General features: G+C 38.4%; 1 protein-coding gene across 1 annotated transcript in view; it reads right to left on the minus strand.

Moving 5' to 3' along the window:
- The window catches only part of loaf (low-density lipoprotein receptor domain containing lost and found), a 40,817-nt gene that overhangs the window by 16,328 nt on the left and 4,640 nt on the right, over positions 1–19,849 (minus strand). The window contains exon 2 of the mRNA XM_089468833.1: positions 13,517–14,104. Coding sequence (XP_089324959.1) covers positions 13,517–13,793 — 277 coding nt within the window. The 5' untranslated portion in view covers positions 13,794–14,104. The remainder of the gene's footprint in view (positions 1–13,516; positions 14,105–19,849) is intronic.

A 19,849-nucleotide genomic window follows, 5' to 3' on the forward strand; every position in this document is an offset into this window, starting at 1 on the left:
ATCAAATGTTGTCTTGGCTCCTATCAAACAAATTTGTTCTAGCTTCCATGTTGCAGACAACTTCTTTGTTTTGGCTTGATAATTTCAACAGCATGACCGAAACAATGGCCGCATGGCTTAAGGCCTAGCACAACAAACATTTAGTCTGGAAAGTGGTTAAGTTGCCTTTCCCTCGACTGCTCCACAGCTGGAGCAATGAGAATCTGCTTGACCGCCGACATTGAAATGCAAATGCAATGTAAATATTTTAAACTAATTTTCAGTGATTATGCAAAACCGCAAATAAATCTGCAGCAATGGCATAAAATTCATGGCAAAGCCAAAGGCAAAGCCGAAAACCCGTCCAGTTCAGTTCAGCTCAGCCGAGGACTGGACCACAGCCGGAGCAACAACAATGGACCGAAAAGGGGAACCGCAGCAAGAGTTTAAGGCCAGCTACCGGCTACCGGCTAACAACTAACAGCTAACGGCTAAGTGCGTGAGCAGGAAGCTGGGCAGGAGGCGGCGAGAGGCGAAGCGAGGCAGGGCAGTGCAAGGGAATGGAGTGGATGCGGAGCGGAGGCTATGTGGAGCTACAGCTTCTGCACTACGGACCGTGTCGAAAGTTGAAGCCTGGAATCCGCTTGGTTTTGGGCGTGGATGTAGCCATGTGGCCATGTGGCCATATAGTAGTAGCAACAGCAAAATAATTTCGCTGGCTCGTTTGTCAAACTAATGGCTGGAATTTGAGCAATTTAAGTAACAAAGGTTAAACAATGAATTTCCTGTGCGCCAATATTGAATTTAGCTGACCTCCCAAGGCGTCCGCTGTTCTATGTGAAGATGTCATCAGCCAACCAACACCTAACCAACGACCCAAGTGTCCGCCTGTCGACCCAGCTGTCCTTTCTGTCTCCTGCTCCAGCTTCTGCTCCTGCTCCTGCTCTATCTCCTTCTCGTTCTGGTTCTGGTCAGGCTGAAGCGAATGCCAAATCACATACAGTTGACTAAACCAACCAAGTGCTGCCACAGCAGCTGCTGGCCAGCTCACACGCTCCATTAGCGCATCTGGGAGAGTGGTTCAGTGGTTGCGACTCCTGCTCCTGCTGCTGCTGCTGCTGCTGTGGCTAAGCATCATATATATATGTGTGTATGTGTGTGTATATGTGTGTATATATATCTAATTGAAGTAAATGCTTGCGCCTGTGAATAGCCCAAGGCGTGGGCGTTTCTCTGAGGTAGGCTCAGCTTACCAACGACGGCGACGGCGACGGCGATGACGATGAGGATGAGGATGATGACACGCCCACCTCTCAGAGTACACGCCATTTTCAATTTAATTGAGCCTCTGGGGCAAGTGCCTCAATTTAAGTACTCAAGCTCTGGGGATAATCTCACTCTCTCTCACCCTCGCTCTCTCCCTCTGCTCTACCTCTGTATGGTAGAGTAAAAATCTAAGCCGGCCGTCAGCTTATTTAGATCATATCTGTTCCCAAAGCTCTGCAAATAAATATTTCTTCAACTCCATCGAGCAGCCACGTGCAGTTTAAATGCATCATTAAACTTTTGTCAGTTCCAGAGAGGAATATGAGCAGGAGCAGGCAGTGGCACTTTGCCTCCTCCTGCCAACGAGTAACGGGAAACTGCATTGATGTGGCAACCTCAAACAAAGGCCACTCGAGCGTGCAACAAAGGCGAAGTGCCAAACTAATGAATAGAACTGCATAGGACTTCTCTGCCAAGGACTTCTCTAATGGCCATTGAGTTGCCGTCGCAGCGCTGCGTCCTCGTCTGCCATTTCGATGTGCCATTGCAAATAATCAAGCAAATTGTCGCCTGTCAAAATGTTCCCAAGTTTTCGAAAAAGTGCGCAAAAGTTTCCTCGAAGCGAGCTGCCAGCTGACGTCAGCTGAGGGAATTACGGACTGACGCCTTGCCCCTTATCAAGCGAGTGTCAAAGGCAGGATATGAAAATGATTTCAATGAGTAAATAGCGCGTAATGAGATCTATTCATAAACAGGTTTCTGCTCCTCCCTTTTTTATCTCCCTCTCTCTAAAGTTCTCTCTCTCTCTCTCTCTGTGATCAGCTAACTTTGTTTACTCATGTAATTTTGAATTGGTCTATAGTATTTCATCTCTGCTGTTTCCCTTCGTGTTTGCATTCCGGCCAAGCACTTCAATGCCCGGAAGTGCCACTGTCAATGTCACTTGGGCAATTAGCGAATCCTTTGCTGATTTTTATTCTTTGTCTTTTTCTCCCTCTCTCTCTCTCTCTCTCTTTCTCTTTGTCTGCTGCCTATTTGTGTGACTGTTTGGCATTCCGACAATTTTGCATACTTGCATTGCCAACTGCTCGGCGGTTCTTTGGCTCTGATTGACACTGCTCCGAAGCTGCCCCCAACTTTGCCCAAACAGTGAAAAAACTTTTACGGAGCTGTCGACGAGGCCATTGAAATTAACTACAGAATTTGAATAACTGTTCAAATGAGCAGCGGACGACCGTAATTGAGCTTTGCGAAAAGTTCTAAACAGCTGGGATAATTGATTTTAATTCATTTCGAATTTCAATTAGACATCAAATGCAATAATTATACATACATACATACATACATACATATATGCTAAAGTTTATGTATGTATCATCTATATTTAAGATATCATTTGAATATGAATATATTTAATTTATTGATATAATATTAAATACATATATCATGTACTATGAGTTTTCATTTACAATGTATTTGTATGTATTTTCTACATTTTAGCATACAAATATATTTCATATTTCATAATAGTTTTTCGTGGTTTTTGTTGGAGTTCCCAGCTTTCTGTATATAAAATTTAGGCAATACATTCAGGTATATAAAGATATATAAAAATGTTTATATAAACACAAAAACTATCGTGATTATCGCTTGTCTTGAGGTAACTATCGTCACAATTAATAGCTCTTATATAACTATCCTGTCCTATCAATGGCTTTGTATATGCTATTGGTCGGTTATATTTTGTATAAAGCATTGAAGTTTGAACTGGACCTACTTTAACTATCGTGCTGACCGATAGCTTATGAGGTAATAACGTCAATATAATCTGTCAGGGCTGTCGAGACAGACACAGCTGTTGTATATATATACATATATATTTTTGCAGTGTTCACTTATCGAACGATAGTTTCATTTTTCTTATGCTGGAACTAGACCATCGGCTTAGCATATTCAAGTCGATGGATCACACTCCCTATACACACAAGTATTAGAATCAAATTGCTATACAAAATCCATTAACTACTCCTATAAGTAGTACAAACTCTATACAATTATATATAGAAAACATTTCATTTGAATGAGAAATATTTAAATTTCTCAAATTCTCCTCTCTAAACAAAAAAAACGACATTAATGTATTTCTTTTTACAAGCCCCTCGAGGCTGATATTCAATTAGTGCGCTTTATCTCAGACTCAGCGAACTTTGCTGTGCTTACTTCATTTTTTTTTTCTGATTTTCTGTTATTTAAAACAATTCTTTTTTGTAAAAGTGTCCCGAGAGGCTTATCAGGGATTATCTACTTGCTTTCTGAACTTTTCCTTAGCAAATTGTTAATTAAACTTGCGCCGGCTTTTCGGCAACCTTTTTTTAATTTTTTTTATCTTTTGTTGTTCCCCTTAAATATTTTGCACATAATTTTTCTTTATTCATTTCCAAAAGCAAAAACAAAAACAATTGCAAAAAAATCGAGTTTGCTTTTGCGTGTGGCTAAAATGCTTAACTCAAGGGAAAACAAAGCAAAAATGTTCGCTTTTAGTTTTTCGTTGAGCAAGTTTTTCAAGTTTTTCTTTACTGCTAGTTTATTACGCTATTGTTTTCTTTGTTGTTTTCATTATTGTTGTTTACTTATTTCGCCGCTGTTGTCTAGGCGCTGGCTCTAATAGTTTCTGGGCGGGAACGGGATGCGGTGGAGCAGGGAACGGCACGATAATAATTTTGCTGCTTTGTTTCGTTGAGCACGCGAATTTCTATTATCGCAAGAGCTGCTTTAATACCCTGTAAACTTGTAATAACTTCAGATATATTATTAGCAATTCTATATATTTATATTTTATAGCAGAATAAATTTTAAGGTCGATTCAAAGTTGAAATAATTTTCTTGATTTACAGGGCATGTGCCAGTCGGCTACTGCTCGAGTTGTCCACTAGGCCTAAGTGGAGCACACACACAGAATCAGTTGCACACGAAGATTGTCAGGATACACCCACAACACAGCCGCCGAACACAAAGCCCATCAGGGCCAACACGAAAGAGGCTTGGGACTTGCTTTTGCTTTTTTTTTTATTATATATAAAAATATATATGTATATATACATATACATTTTTGTTGTTGAATAGAATTTTCTGTGCATTTGATTACAAAAGGGATTCACGCGCCTAAGTGAAAAGCATAAAGGAAATGTTCTGCACATTTCGTGTGCCTTTGCAGCCTGCTTTTATTTTGTGAGCTAGCGCCCAGCCACCCACAGCTAAACCTGCTCCAAGTACATGATCTGGACAGCTGTCGAGCTATATGACTATATGTTGAATAAACTAATTCTAATTTAAAGAGAGCTCATGCATTTGCTAATGCTAATTGAGTGCGTAGCGAAAAGCATCTGACGAAGATTGAATACTCTTGCGAAGCAATTGACTCTGCTGAAGATGTTATTCACTTGCTCACAAGGCAAAGGGGGTATAGCAGTGCTCTTGTGGAACGATTAGCTCTGTATAAGTTACTATACTCATTTGAGATTATATTATTAGGTCTGAGAGCGAGCCAGTAATTTCTGCTCACATTTTTACAGTTAGAGGTCAGTGATGAGATTGGATTAGAGAATCTTCTGAGGGTCAATCTAGACGTATAGAGGAAGAGACAAAGAGAGGAGAGAGGAAGCCAACTCAGGAGCTTTGTGGCTGCTCGTATGGGAGCGCCACCAACTATTAATGTTAGGGCTGGACTTGAGCTTAAGTTCGTTTCGTATGTCTGTATATCTGTCTCTCTGTCTGTCTCAAAGTCTGCCTCTCCGACTGTCTCTCTGTCTGCCGAACAAATTTAAGAGACGTAGACGAACTGCAGAGGATCATTTAAGTTGTTCATACATAAGCAGCAGACCTCATTGGGTATTTATATTTGAGTAAAACGAAGCTAGAATGCTTGCAGCAGCAGAGAGTGTTCCCATTGGTCGTTTACAGCTCGACTGCAACGATCTCTCTCTAGGCTCTGAGTGAAAGTCGCCCTATATAAAGGGCAGCAGCTGTAGCATTTCTTCAGTCGTCTAGGGCTGGTGGGGGTCAATTGTGCAGTGTAGTAAAGTGAAGAGAAATGTGTGAAATTATTTAATAATCGATCCGCTGAACATGAAAGAATTGGAGGAAATATTTGGAGAAAATACATAGGGGACATACTTAAAGGAAATACTACCAACATATTACTTTTATCAGTTGTGTCGTTTGCCGTGAGCGGGTATTATGAAGTTGGTAACTTTATATATTTAATTATAGAGGGCAAGATAAGTAAAGCAAAATTTTTATTGTAGCGGCTGTGAAAGTAATATAAGCTTTAACAGTTCTTTCCAATTATAAAAAATTCTTCTTAATTTGTATTATTTATTTAAGTGAAATATATTATTATATAGTATAATAATAATATAATATTATTATAAAATTTATATTTATATGTTTCTGCATGCTAAGTCGCATGTTTAGCATATTTGTTTAAGACAATTCGAAATTTTATTAAAGTTATTCAACACCATCCTATGCGTCGAAGTAATATAACTTATTCAATTACATTATTCAATATAGAGGAAACATTTCTATATTCTTCACCAGCTTCAAAACAGAAATTTATATTTATATATAGATTGATTGTATGGCACTTATATATTAATCACATTTGGATAAACCTCATTAACTTAAGTTCTAATTACTTTGCAAATGAGGCAACATAATGACAATGCCCGGCACACAAAAGAGTATGCAAAACAATTGGAACTAATTAGTGCGCATGAAATGAGTAAGCAGCAAAATTGTGAATTGAATTTAGATTGCGATTTAAAATGATCAACAACAAATTGTTCAATTTTCCACGAAACAGAGGCAGACAATTAAAATGCGATGCGAGTGGAGCAGCATTTTGAGGACGGCTGACAGAAGGGAAAACAATTGGAAAATACGCATATCGATTTTATATAATAACAGTTCACTGTCTCTCGCTTGACCAGAAAACATTGATAAATAATCCTAGCCCACAGACCGATATGCCCAGTTACCCACCCACACGCACTCACACACACACACTCACTCACCCATACACACACACACATTCACATCGCATTCATAGACAATTGACCAATTTATTGTTTGGCTTTCTGGATTTTTGGTAGCACTGCCATTGGCAATAGCCAAGAGTTCGCAACGAAACGCATCAATCGTCGATTTGGCAAAGGCAGGAATGACCTCCTCCTGCTCCTCCTTTCTTTCTCTTTTTGCTGCTGCTCTTTTCTCTCTATTTGATTGGCGCCCATTGGCATTGTGTTTGTGCTTGTGTGTGTGTGCGGGGCCAAAAATGTTTGGCCATAAATGACATTTGTTATGGTTTGCTTGATTTCATTCGCGCTTTGATTTTACAGCCATGTATTTATCATACATAAACATTTATCTTTCCATTCAACTGTGAAGCGAATTAACGACCAAATCTATTTTCCAGCCTTGTGACTCTCAACATGACTAATACAGATCAATCTATTAAGTACATGTACTAGATATGTCCAGGCTCGAATGATTTGTAGAAAAGCATCGACGTGTGGGAAAGTGTAAATTGTTTAGTAATTTACAATAATATTTGGTAGCGTAAAATTTTCAAATATTTGAAGAGATCTTGAGACGTTTTACTCTTGCGATTTACGTCGGTATGTTCATTTGTTCTTTAATACATTATCTATATATTTTTTTTAACATTATTTATTTTTATATATTTATGTACGAAATTTTATAGTATTTGAACTAGTTTTTCCACCTTATCAATTGAGAATCACTTGACTAATTCGCGGCTTTTCTTCTTCTTTGTATTTTATCAACATATTCGTATTGTTTTCTATTTTATGTTCAACAAGTAACACTCACTCTAAAGGGCAAAAAGCTGCCTACTTCAGAATATATAGTTTTTCTGCATTGGTAACGTGCCTCTTGAGGACGTGTATATATATATACATGTATGTATATATGTATATCGTTGGTAACAATTCCGAAATTTTGTTGTCTAATAAAATTTAATAAATTACTATTTGATATATTTTTTAACTTACTCATAATATTATTTTTAATAAAATTAACATTTTTTAGCTGTAACACTTCAAGATATAGTTTTCTATATCAATCAATAATTATTTTATAGACATATAGCTAATGAATTCCATTGCAAAAAAATACTTTTCAGTTAATCTAAAACCTTTCCAAATCAAGCGAAAATTTTTGTCAATTTTTTTGTTGAAATTTAAATAACATTAAAAATTCTTTTTCAAATTGAAGCATTACCATAACAAAGCCAATCGAAAACGATGTTTTTTTTTTTTTTGGAATAAATTTTTTAAGGCTGTCAATTTTGAAACGAAAATCCGCTTAGAGCGTATAAATCAGGCTGTGGCATGTAAAAAGGTTTGCGCTCGCACACCAAGTGCTGTGGCATGTTGCAAATCTCTATTCGTATTCGTATGCGGATGGATTCTTATGAAATTAAAATTTATTGCTGCCGCAAAGCTGTCATAATGTTAAACTACCTCCCCGACCTGCTATCCTCATCCCTGGCTGCTGCTGCTGCTGCAGTGCAGCTTGGCACGTGCGGGGGCAGCTGAGCAGGAGCAGCAGCTGCCCCAGCAGCCCCTCTTTTGGGGTCAGAGTCTGTAATGTGCCGCAGTGGCAACTGGTACTGGCTCCTCAGCCGCCCGAGCTCACCCCAATCCACCGCCTCATCTCAGAGCCGAGACCTAAATCCATCCATTCATATTTATGGCAAACAAAAAGCAAAAGTTTTATGCCATTTCTTGGTCGTCGACAGTTGTTTTTCTCACAATTTTATTGGCAGGCAGCCATCAGACATCAGCGGCTATTGGAGTCTGCCAAAAAAGGAAGAAGGAAGGCCCCGTTCCGCCCCAGCCTCGCACGCCCTGCATCGCCAGGCAACGTGACCCATTTTATAAAAATTGTGTAATGCTCGTATTATTGCACAAAGGCGAGACAATTGTTTGTGCGCTGGGAGAGGGGCGGCAGACGGAAGTTTATTTCGTTAAGATACTGATTGCTTGTGATGCCATTCCAGCTGAGATGAGAAACTGTCAGAGCAAAGCGTATATGTAGTTGCCATCTAAGTTTTCATTGAAAATAACGAGCTGTCTATAAAGATAACAGCACAAGTTTGTTTCGTATATGCCTCAACAGTCTGCGCACATTACGAATACCACGCAAAGACATAGGACATAGGACAAGGAAGCAAAATTATCTAGTTAGTATATCTATAGGAATGACAATAATGTGGAAAGTTTCTCCAGAAAGTGCGCGAGCTTAAGACCTCAACATATGTGCATCATGAATAACTAAATCATCAGCATCGACAATCAAAGCAGAGACAGTTACGAATACTACTCAAAGAGGAATGGATAGGAGTATGTCAAGGAATGCAAATTTAACATGTGAACATACAACTAAAAGAACCCGATTTATAGGTCGATAATTTAGAAGTCAATTCAGTCACGTTTACGAATAGCCCACAAAGAGGAATCAATATGTATATACAATAGAGTACTAAACATTATGTGAGCTAACGAATTTAACATGCAACTATCGAAATATGTATATCGGTAACGATAAAAGTCATCGCTTTAAAATTTAATTAACGTTTACGAATGCCACTCAAAGAGAAATCGATCAAACTGTTTGATATGAGCCCACAATCATTGAGGTATTTACAAGTATAAGATCTTTATTGATATTGATTATATCAACAGTATATAGCGATACAGACGTTTACGAATGCCACTTACAGAGAAATCGATTAAAGTGTTTCCGAATGCGAACTTAAGACATTTGCACACATTTAGCACTCTGTGCATTGCTGAAAACTTAATTATAATGCGATGATGTGGTAAACATTTAGCAAATTGAATAAGTCCCAAATCATAACATGCCTGGGCACAGAAACAGTCACAGCGTGCAGGAAGAAGAGAGGAGCGAGTGGGAGTGGGAGAAGGAGACAAGGTATAACAGCAAATATTCAGAGACGCGTAGAGCTGAAGCACAGGCACAACTTGTGCTCCTCAGATAATTTGAAGTGAACACACAAAGTAATTATGAAAACCACTTGCAAATACAAGAGACTGACACACACACACACACACACACGGTGAGTGAACATATTTACTCATGTAAGTGAATGTCTGGCAATGGGGAACCAGGGACTGGCCGGGCCAACAAGTTTGCCCCGACTCGCAGCTCGTGCGAGTCATTACAAGTTACGCTAATCAAGTTGAACGTGCGCATCACCAGCAGCATAGAGGTAGAGGCGGCGCTGGTAGCGGGGCGTGGCATGGCAGCCGGATGCCTGGCAGACCGCTACAAGGGCAGCCAGCGAGTGGCGTTGAGTGTTTGAGACAGGAAATGACAATTCAAATTAAAGACAACGGCTCACCCAAAATACAAAAACCAAAAAAACGAGATGAAGCCAAAGACTGTGGCGAAACGATGTGTAAATGGTTGGGGCGGGGCAGAGGTAGAGGCAGAGGTAGGAGCAGGAGCAGGAGCAGCAGCAGAGCCACTGAGGCAATTGGAGTTGCAGGAACTGCCTACGTACGTTTCGCAATGCCACTTAACATGAAATTAATTATGAAAGTTTTGTACAACATTTTGTTGAACGAGTTGAGGAAACCTTCAATGCTGCCGACGTCGCTGCCAGCAGCAGCAGCATCAGCAGCAGTGGCAGCTCCTTTGGCCAAGTGCATTGCGAAAAAAAAAACAAGCCTGGGCATGAGTATGGGAAAATTAAGTGTACGCCACGTAAGCCGCAAGTCTGTTGCGGATGCCCAACAGAGGCGGGAGAAAAGCATGTGTGTGTGTGCGTAAGTGTGTATGTGTGTGTGTGCTTGTGGCCACAGCAAACAGCAGACGCAGCAGCGCTAAGCATGGCTGTTACGTTGCTGTTGCTGTTGTTGTTTAAATGTCGCCTCCGGAAAGGAGCAAAAGGAAGAAAGGCAACAGCAACAGCAACAACAACAACAGCGAGTTGTCACCCAAAGAGGAAGGGTGCTGCAATTAGAAACGCACAGCGCAGCAAGCAGCGCTGCCAGCAGTCAGCAGCAGCAGCAGCAGCAGCAACCGGAAATATGCCCAAAAAAGTAGGCAACAACTTTTTTACAGCGCAAACTTTTACTGCTGCCGCTGTCGCAGCGGGCGGCGCAGTCGACGTCGACGACTGTGAGTTGTAAGTTGTTTTACTTGAAATTTTTAATTATGATTTAATGTTAAAATACGGAAATAATTTGCGGCAAACAACTTTCGTCGTCATCGACGAAGCCTCGCAACGCTTCAGCAACTTTATTCCAGTTGCCAGCAACATTGCAACTGTGTGCGTGTGTGTGCGCGTGTGAGTAAAATGATTGACGACTGTGCAAGCAACTCATTATGCAACAAATCAAATGAATTCCTAATTAAACAACCAACCTTACACAGCTTAGATATCTTTTTTGGTTAAATCAAATTTCGATGGCGCCAATTAATAACTAATAACTAATAACATATAGCTAAGAATATATATACATATATTACTATTGTATAATTTATACATTATTATTCAGTATGAAAATTCTTTTAATAAACAGAAAAATTAATAATAATTATATTATAAATAATGTTCATGTAAAATTATCTAGATTAATCAAATTTCTTCTCGTAGTTTCTCTGGATTTTGTACATTTTACGTATTACTTTTCTTCTTCTTGATAATTTTAGCATTTGTAATCGAATGTGTTCTTAATTTTTAGACATTAAAAGAATCCACATATGTATATATAGTTATATTAATATGTATGAAGCTATAAATCACAGTAAATTTTATATTTAATATTCATTATGAGCTAACTGCGCTGATTTATTTCTTATTTTATTGTTTACAATTTGCCTCTATGCTATTTTTATTATTTTTATAAAAATGCTAAGCACACATTTTATGATTTGAATTTGAGCTTTTTGTAGCTTGTTGTTAATTTGTATATAGGGTACGATAAAGTCGTTCACACTCCAATTGTTTTATTGACGTACAATGCGAACTCAAATGCAGAAGATTTTGTGTTATTGCAGCTTTGATTAAAATGTGTCGGGCTTTGTCAACGTTGCGGCTATAGCACATATCTTCAGACATTCCATCACACACACGCACGCACACACGCACACCCATGTGTGTGTGTGTATATGACAAGCTGTTTAGTATGCAGGTTGCCTGCTCATCGTAAAATCGCATTTATATGTTGTTTATTCTTCGCATAAACAATATGTACAATGTGAATGAATTACCACACACACACATCAACCACACCCACACTCACACACACAATGTTTACTTTATAGTGGCAGCATTTGGTTTTTCTCTTTTGGTTTGTTTGCTTTCGCTTTTTTAACAACATTTTCATGCACTTTTATTACATTTCCTCGATGAAATTTTATTGTTCTGCCACAAGAGAAGCAACAAAATTTATACAAATTGTATACAAATATTTTGATACATGAGCTCCATAGCAGACAACAAAAAATGAAGAAGCATACCCAAAAATATAATAAAATGTAAGCGAGTCAAAATGACAAAATGTTTCATATTTGCTTTGGCTTGACTTGCTGTCAACACGTTTCGCCTTACGGCAAGTCGATTGTTTGCTCAAGGATAAATTCATTCAAATTGCTCGGGGCAAAACACAAAGCATTTCAATTTCGAAAAGCATTTCAATTTCTATACGAGTATACAATTAGCTGAATCTATTAGAGTTTATAATTGAAAATTGAACATAGTCATATTACAATATTCCTCTAGATATTTCTTGTGGAAGTATGGTAGATTGTAAATTGATATTTGTTTTAGAGAAATTATCTTAGTTTTTCTTATGTATATACTTGTACATGTCTTCTTTGATTATGAATCTATAACTATGAATCTATGAATCGATGAATCTATGAATCAATGAATCGATGAATCTATGAATCGATGAATCGATGAATCGATGAAAGAGTGAATCTATGAATCGATGAATCTAGGAATCTATGAATCGATGAATCGATGAATCTATGAAAGAGTGAATCTATGAATCTATGAATCTATGAATCTATGAATCGATGAATCTATGAAAGAGTGAATCTATGAATCGATGAATCTAGGAATCTATGAAATCGTGCATCTATGAATCTATTAATTTCTGAATCTATGAATCTATAAATCTATGAATCTATGATTCAATGAATCGATGAATCTATAAATCGATGAATCTATGAATCTATGAAAGAGTGAATCTATGAATCGATGAATATATGAATATATGAAAGTGTATATCTATGAATCTATTAATTTCTGAATCTATGAGTCTATAAATCTATGAATCTATGATTCAATGAATCGATGAATCTATAAATCTATGAGTCGATGAATCTATGAAAGAGTGAATTTATGAATCGATGAATCTACATAGGAATCTATGAAAGCGTGTATCTATGAATCTATTAATTTCTGAATCTATGAATCTATAAATCTATGAATCTATGATTCTACTAATTTATTACATACGATACATGTATATATGGGATCGAAAAATATCTATTCTCATGCAAATGTACGAATGTACTTATACGAATGTGTGTATCTCTTCTTCATCGAAGCTATTCATATATCCGTATTTTACATCATCCATAAATTCAACATTCTATCCAACAATCTATTCATGAACCAATGTGTATCTCCTTGCATATGATTCATTCCATGCTTTAAGCTTTGAGCTGTCATTAAATATCGCCTGACACGTTTTCTTTCTTGTTTCAAACTCTCTTTCATTATGCTGCTTACATATAAAATACATATAAATATATGTATACAGACCCACATTCACAGCATTTCTTGCTTAACTTTTCAACTGCTCATTCCACTAAATTTTCCGGGTACAGCTCCGTATTAAAAATTAATCAAATTATTAAAGTGTCAGAACGATACGCCCATTCCTCAATATAAATAACAAAAAAAAATATAAACTTTTATTTTCGCAGAAACAAAATTATTTGCTGTGTTTGTCACAAAAGTTGAGCGCTGTGAGAAGGGACAAATTGTTTTTCGAAATTCAAGTGGACACAGAACAAGGGTAAAAGTTGTGCGAAACTTCGATCTTCTGGCCAAAATGTATACAAACAGACAAACGTACATATCTATATATATCTATATATTTATTGTATGTATGTATATATTGAAATGGTGGTAAATACTCACAGTGTTTGCTCTTCTCGGCGGCCACTTGGCTCTGCGGCGTTTGGGCCACAATGGCAAAGAGCAGTAGGAGCATTAGAAGCCATTTGGGAATGCCCGTGGCTGTTGCCCATCCCGTTCCCATTCCCATTCCCGTTGCTGTTATCGGGCTGGCTGGGCTGGCTTGGGTCGTTACCAGCTTACGTTGTTGATTGCGTGTGTGCCCGTTCGCTAAGCTTGGGTCAACGGCGTATGCGACCGCTGGCGGACCGGGGCCACACGACGTTGGCATCAGCAGCATTGTCTGTTGTCTCAATTTTCACGATTTTCACAAATTTCACTGCAGCTGCTGCAGCTGGACAAAGTGTTTGCTGTTGTTATTGTTCCTCCTGTTGTTGCTGTTGTTGTTGTTATTGTTTTTGTTGATGCTGATCTGGCAAGCGTTATTCCTTTTATTCTGCTCGTATTTGTGCGGGCAAACGTCTCGCAATTAAAAGCATTCATTTATGAGTTTCCCCGCTGCGCAATGTTTTAATGCTCAGCCAAGTGCTCGCTCACACATTTCTCGCCCGTTTCCGTATTAATTGTCAGTTGCTGCATTTATCACGAAGCCTGCAAAGCGAAAAACAACGGGAAAATTCACAGCAATTAGAAATGCCATTCTCCAATAGCGAAACACTGAAAATGTATTCGAAAATGTCACTTCAATAACTTATGTACGACTGACTGAGCTTGTGAACACTTTCCATTACTTTTCAGGCCCATCTCTGGCTTCTGATGGCAAAAGTAATCTTAGCATATCAATTTTAAGAGCTTTCGAATAGGGTTACACTTCAAATGCCTTGCATATAGTACTCAGATGGAAATAGAAGTAAAGAGTTATATATATAATGTTTCATATATGTACATACATAGGATATATGTGAGGCTTCTTAGCAATTATTATAATCTATATATATATCTATATAATAATATCAATTACTTTATGTATGTTCTAATTTTCTTTTTTTAGAATTAAAACTTTATTCCTCTCTCTCACTCTCCCCCTCCCTCTCTTATATCTAAAGCATATTCCATTCCTTTCATTATTCACAATTAAATATCTTGTTCTCTTTCTTCATCTCACATCATGACAGCTCTTGATTATTTGTTTCACAAGATGCCACAAAGATATTATGCTATTTAGAATTGAATACAAATTTGTTCTCATTTTCCATTTTCCACTTCTTTGTGTTTCCCGCTCGCTGGCTCTTGAGCTATGAAATTCAAATCAAAGCAAAGTTTGTTCGCAAGAATTTCACAGTCAAATACCAAATTTCTCTTAGCTCTGCGCAGTCACAGCAAAGATCAAGGATATTCACAGTTATTAAGCTATTCATATTATATGTATAATATATCTAATCTCCATATCTCTACGTCTATCTCGCGTCGGCTCTTTATGCTTTTTCATAAGAATCCACAGATATCAAATCACACTCCCTCTCTCTCTCACTCTTCTTCTCATTCTCTCCGCGAGGCTAGCGATTCATAAGTATCATACGAATCGAAAAATCGATGCATAAAATTATTCAAATGCCAGCGGCCATTCCGGCCATCCAGGGCGTGCCTGGAGCAACGGGTCGTATGCGCATTTAAAAGCAAATGAGATATTACGTATACGCAGCGCTGCCTACATAGTTTTTATTGCGAAGCTGGCCAATAGACGAGCGCCTGTGCGTTTGAGGTAATAACAAGTCTCAACTGCATGACTGGGTAATAAGAAACTAGCGTTGATTTTAAAGAGCCTCCGTCCGCTCTCAGCCCAGCTGCAGCCATAAAATAATTTCTTTAGCAGAGCCGGGAGGAGGCCGACGGCGGAGGGGGGAGAAGGAGGTGGAACATGCTGCAGGCCGAGCGCTACGGGAGAGCTGGTTGGCATAGCTGCGCCTTTGTGCCATCAAAAGTTTATCACATTAGAAATCAACGGCAGCCCCGAGCAGACCGGGTCGCTGGCGGGGCGTGCACCTCGAGCCCCTCCTCACACCACGTCGCATGCCCACTCACTTCATTCTTGTGCCACATAAAAGGCAAAATAATAATGAGAAGCCAGAAGCAGCAGCAAGAGAATCGGGAACAGAAGCAGCAGCCGTAGAAAAAAAATTATCACACATATTTTGTTGTGCTTTATTTGCTTGCAGCACACAGTTTCCTTTCCCTCTTACCCTCCCTCTCTCTCTCTCTCTCAGCATTTCGCACCCCATCTCTTTCCCACTCTATTGCTGGACCATTCATGGCTCGGACTTTAGATGTGTCACATACACGCTCACTGTTTGTTATCCTTCGAGCGTTCCAATTCCGCCTTTAATTAAATTTGATTATAGTTTTTTTTTTCACTCCCTCTCTCTCTCTCTCTCTCTCTCTTTCTACCCGCCAAGCTGACTGCCAAATTTGGCTGCAAGCCTTATTTTCCTAGGCAATTGAATTTGGCTAACGCTTCAGCACAGTTGCCTTGACCAAATTATTGTTATTCTACACTACTTGGCATACTGTGGCAGCCTAATTCGAATAAAAAAAATTATATATATATTCCAAGTATCACTTGAAAAATATGAAATGTTCTATTTATGAAATGTGTAGAAATTCAACAGAGAATGAGATTCAAGTAAGAAACATAAAACTATATGTTTTATGTAAAGAACTGAACTAAATCTCAATAATAATAAGCTGAGTGGCCGCCAGATAAGGTGTAGGTCTCTTTTAAATCATCTGAATGTATTACAACGTATTATGAATCGCTTACTACAGCTGAGCGAATGAAGAATTAGATCATTGTTAAATTGAAAGGAAAATCATGCCAGTGGCTAATGGCATAGGGAGGATCTCATAAAAAATGGCAGTCTCTTTCGTGCAGAATCAGATTTACATATAACATATTAATTCATATTCATATGCGAACATAACTAGCACTAGATCTCGCTGTGAGCAAGATACTTCGGTTCACTTCGTTTTTGTTTTCTGTTGAGCGCCTTGAGTTGACCTTGAGTTGACCCATTCGTATTTAACGAACTCGTTGAGAGACCCAGAATTATTTATGAGAATTATTTATATGATATATGACATATATCATTGATCGTCGCTCATTCGTTTTAAAGGACTACTTTCCGCCAATATAAAAATCCCTATTCTTCTACAAATTATGTATTACATCTCTATTGTCATGGTCTGCCACGAAGTTTGATTAGAGAATAGATGACATAGAGTGTGTCTCTCATGGCGCCATTATCGATCATATGAATTACAGAATTATAGAATCGCAGAATAGCACGTAATACTCAACTCATTAACATAAAAGAGATCACTAATGGCACGCCTGCCCATGTTGACCCCCTAAGCTGCATTCTTATCTCTTGTAGACTGCATCTAAATTACTTAATATAGTGATTTCACTACGTAGTTACAGCTGCTCATAATTCTATTTCGCATTCCCTTATCAGCTTATCTCATTGCCAATCAGCAACTAAATCAAGGCTCAGCCGAGTTCACTTAACGAACCACAAACAATTTTCTAGCTGTTGATAAGATCTCAGCTGGAATGCGTTACACATATAGTATTTAGTATTGGCCATGAGTTTATTGGCCTCGGGCAAGTGCATAAAAGTAAACAGAAAGCAATTTTCATTAGGGATAATTAGAGTTAATGATTGAGGCTAAGTGAAACAAAGTAAGAGCTAACGTTTAAATACCAAATTTCACTCAGCGGCTAAAATGTGTATTAGGTATCAGATTGAGCTTTGTTGTGTTGCTGCTGTTGCTATAGTTGTACCTGTTGTTGTTGCTGTTGTTGTTGCATTTGCAGCCATGGCAACCAATTTGCTTGGCGTGGTCAATGGATATTGTTCGCTGTAGTTTTCACAGCTCTTTTGGCCATTTCATACTAATGAGTGTAAATTGAAGTTGCAGTCAGGTAAAAAGTATATAAGCTCCAGCATCGAACATGGGAACATGGAACATAGTCTCTCAGCCAACAGTGGACCGAAGCTGGCCGATTGTCAGTTGGTTCGCTTGGCGCCTAAAAGAGCGTAAAATGTAATTGTTGTTATATCACTCCGATCTGATGTGGCTGATGGACTGCGACTACGACTGCGACTGGGACTGGGACTGGGACAGGGCCTGCAGCTGGGGGAAGCCGCATAAATTACAAAACACCGACAGCCGACATCAACCAAAAACAGGAACAAAGGCCCAAAAGCAACAACGCGTCTAAAGCGGCTTTAGCCAGGCGAAACAAACAAAACTAACAATAGCAACAACAAAAACAACTGACATGTGTGTGTGTGTGTGTGCTAGGTGCGTAGAACATGGCACACAAAATGGAAACACACAATAGCTAAACGAACAAAGCAAAAAAAAAAAAAAAAAATAAAAAACAAATACGAAGAAGAAATTGTAGAGTAGCAAACAATTAATGGCCCTGTGGGGTTTCATCGGGCCATCGCTTTAGAGTTTCATTCCTGTTTGTTATTTAGGTCTCCATATATGCACGCTACATATATATTTATATGTACGATTGCTAGTGGTAAACTGATATTATTTATGATGCGCCATATATACACGTGAAAACATGTGTAAGTTCTAAAGCCTATTAAAACATAATTGGAATACCTGTAAGCGTGCGTACTTCAGTTTAGTTTATGAGAATGGTAGAGAAGGGCATAGCACACAAATACATTTTCATTATTGTTGTATTATATGTTTATTTAGCTATCAGGCCTAAATTGATGAATCCAAAGTAAATATTTATACAAACAAATATGTAAAATATAATACATACATAATTTAAATAATATAGAATGTTTTTTTCCCCTTTTATTGATATTAAGAATAGAAGGGGCTACATTTACTATTTTCATGAACAGCTAGATTTAATTAAGTCTTCATTTTCAAGATTAGATTAATCTCGATATTTGATTCAAATTGATTTAACAAAATACTTTTATTGTCACCGCCAGCAGTATAAGCTTTAGAAATTTGATATAAGCTTGGACATATTTTAAAATATTTTTAAATTCTACTGAATAAGGCTTTCGAAGGGATATCGAGCTCTATAAAATTGTATAAAGTGATGAACGATTAATTAAAATTTCTGATATTGAAAGCCTTTCTGAATAGACATTATTATACTAATAAAAGGAATAAAAACATATGTTAATGTGGGAAATATACATATAAGAATTTCCATTTCCAACATTAAAAAAAAAAAAAAAACATATTTCAAAAAGTATTATCGGCTGATAGATTACTGCCATTAAGTATTAACAATTCATGGTCCCATTGTAATGCATTAGCACAAATACTCAACATAAGAAAGGCCCATAAAAAGTACCTTGAAAAACCATGTCATATACATTTATCAAAGAGCGGAACCCAAGAAGGGAAAACTATAAATAAAAAATAATAATCAGCGCTGTAGCTCTCGCATTACACTGAATATTCACGAAATTTCCATTAAGAACAGTACATTAAATCTACAAAAAACAGAGTGAGTGAGTGAGCGAGATAGAGAGAGAGGCAACATAAAAACACACACACACACTCTCTCACACACATACATACGTATATTAACTGCTGGTCTCCAGTAAACAAAAGAAATTACTTTATATGTAACGTCAAAGTGTTTTTATGTGTGCTGGCAACACTTTATCCAACACCCGCATGCACCCTAAACAACTCGCCGGCAAAATGCAAAAAGGACTCGTGCTCGGTGTCTCTGTCTCGATTTGCAGCACCTACACTCTGGCCCCCTCCAGTACCCTACCCAACTCCCACGCCATGCCGCGCCGCGCCCCGTCACACCTCCCGCCTCCCGCTCGGTCTGCCCGTCAGTCTAGCCACCCGTCTTTGGCCATGTCCATTTGTCTGCTGAATGGCGACTGCCAGCAGCGAAGCCAGCAACAACAGTGCGCTGCTGGCGCCACACACACACATACACACTCTCTCACACACACTCACATTCACGCTTTCGTGTTTCATTGCCGTATGAGTAATTTTTCAGGCGAGTCGTCGAAAAGCCGCATTGTTTTGGCCAGCGCCCGCTCAATATTCACACATACCATTACACACACACACTGCCACACTCACACACACATTACTACATACGCACTTATGCATTTTAAAGCAATTTTAACTGTTTTCCTTTGCCTTTTCCCTCGCTTTTTTTTTTGCTGCTTTTGTTCAGGCACCGACGTCTGGCAAAGCTCTTGCCCTGCTTCACGTCATTTTTCATTTTACGTCATCGCCCTTAAATAGCGGAGTGTACGGCGGAAGCATTTGTGTTCTACGTGAAACCCAAAATAATGTAGAACAATTGTCAAACTCTTA

This window comes from Drosophila arizonae, chromosome 4, assembly GCF_054131065.1.
Source record: "Drosophila arizonae isolate 15081-1271.41 chromosome 4, UAZ_ARI_1.0, whole genome shotgun sequence".
In the NCBI taxonomy this organism is placed as follows: Eukaryota; Metazoa; Arthropoda; class Insecta; order Diptera; family Drosophilidae; genus Drosophila; species Drosophila arizonae.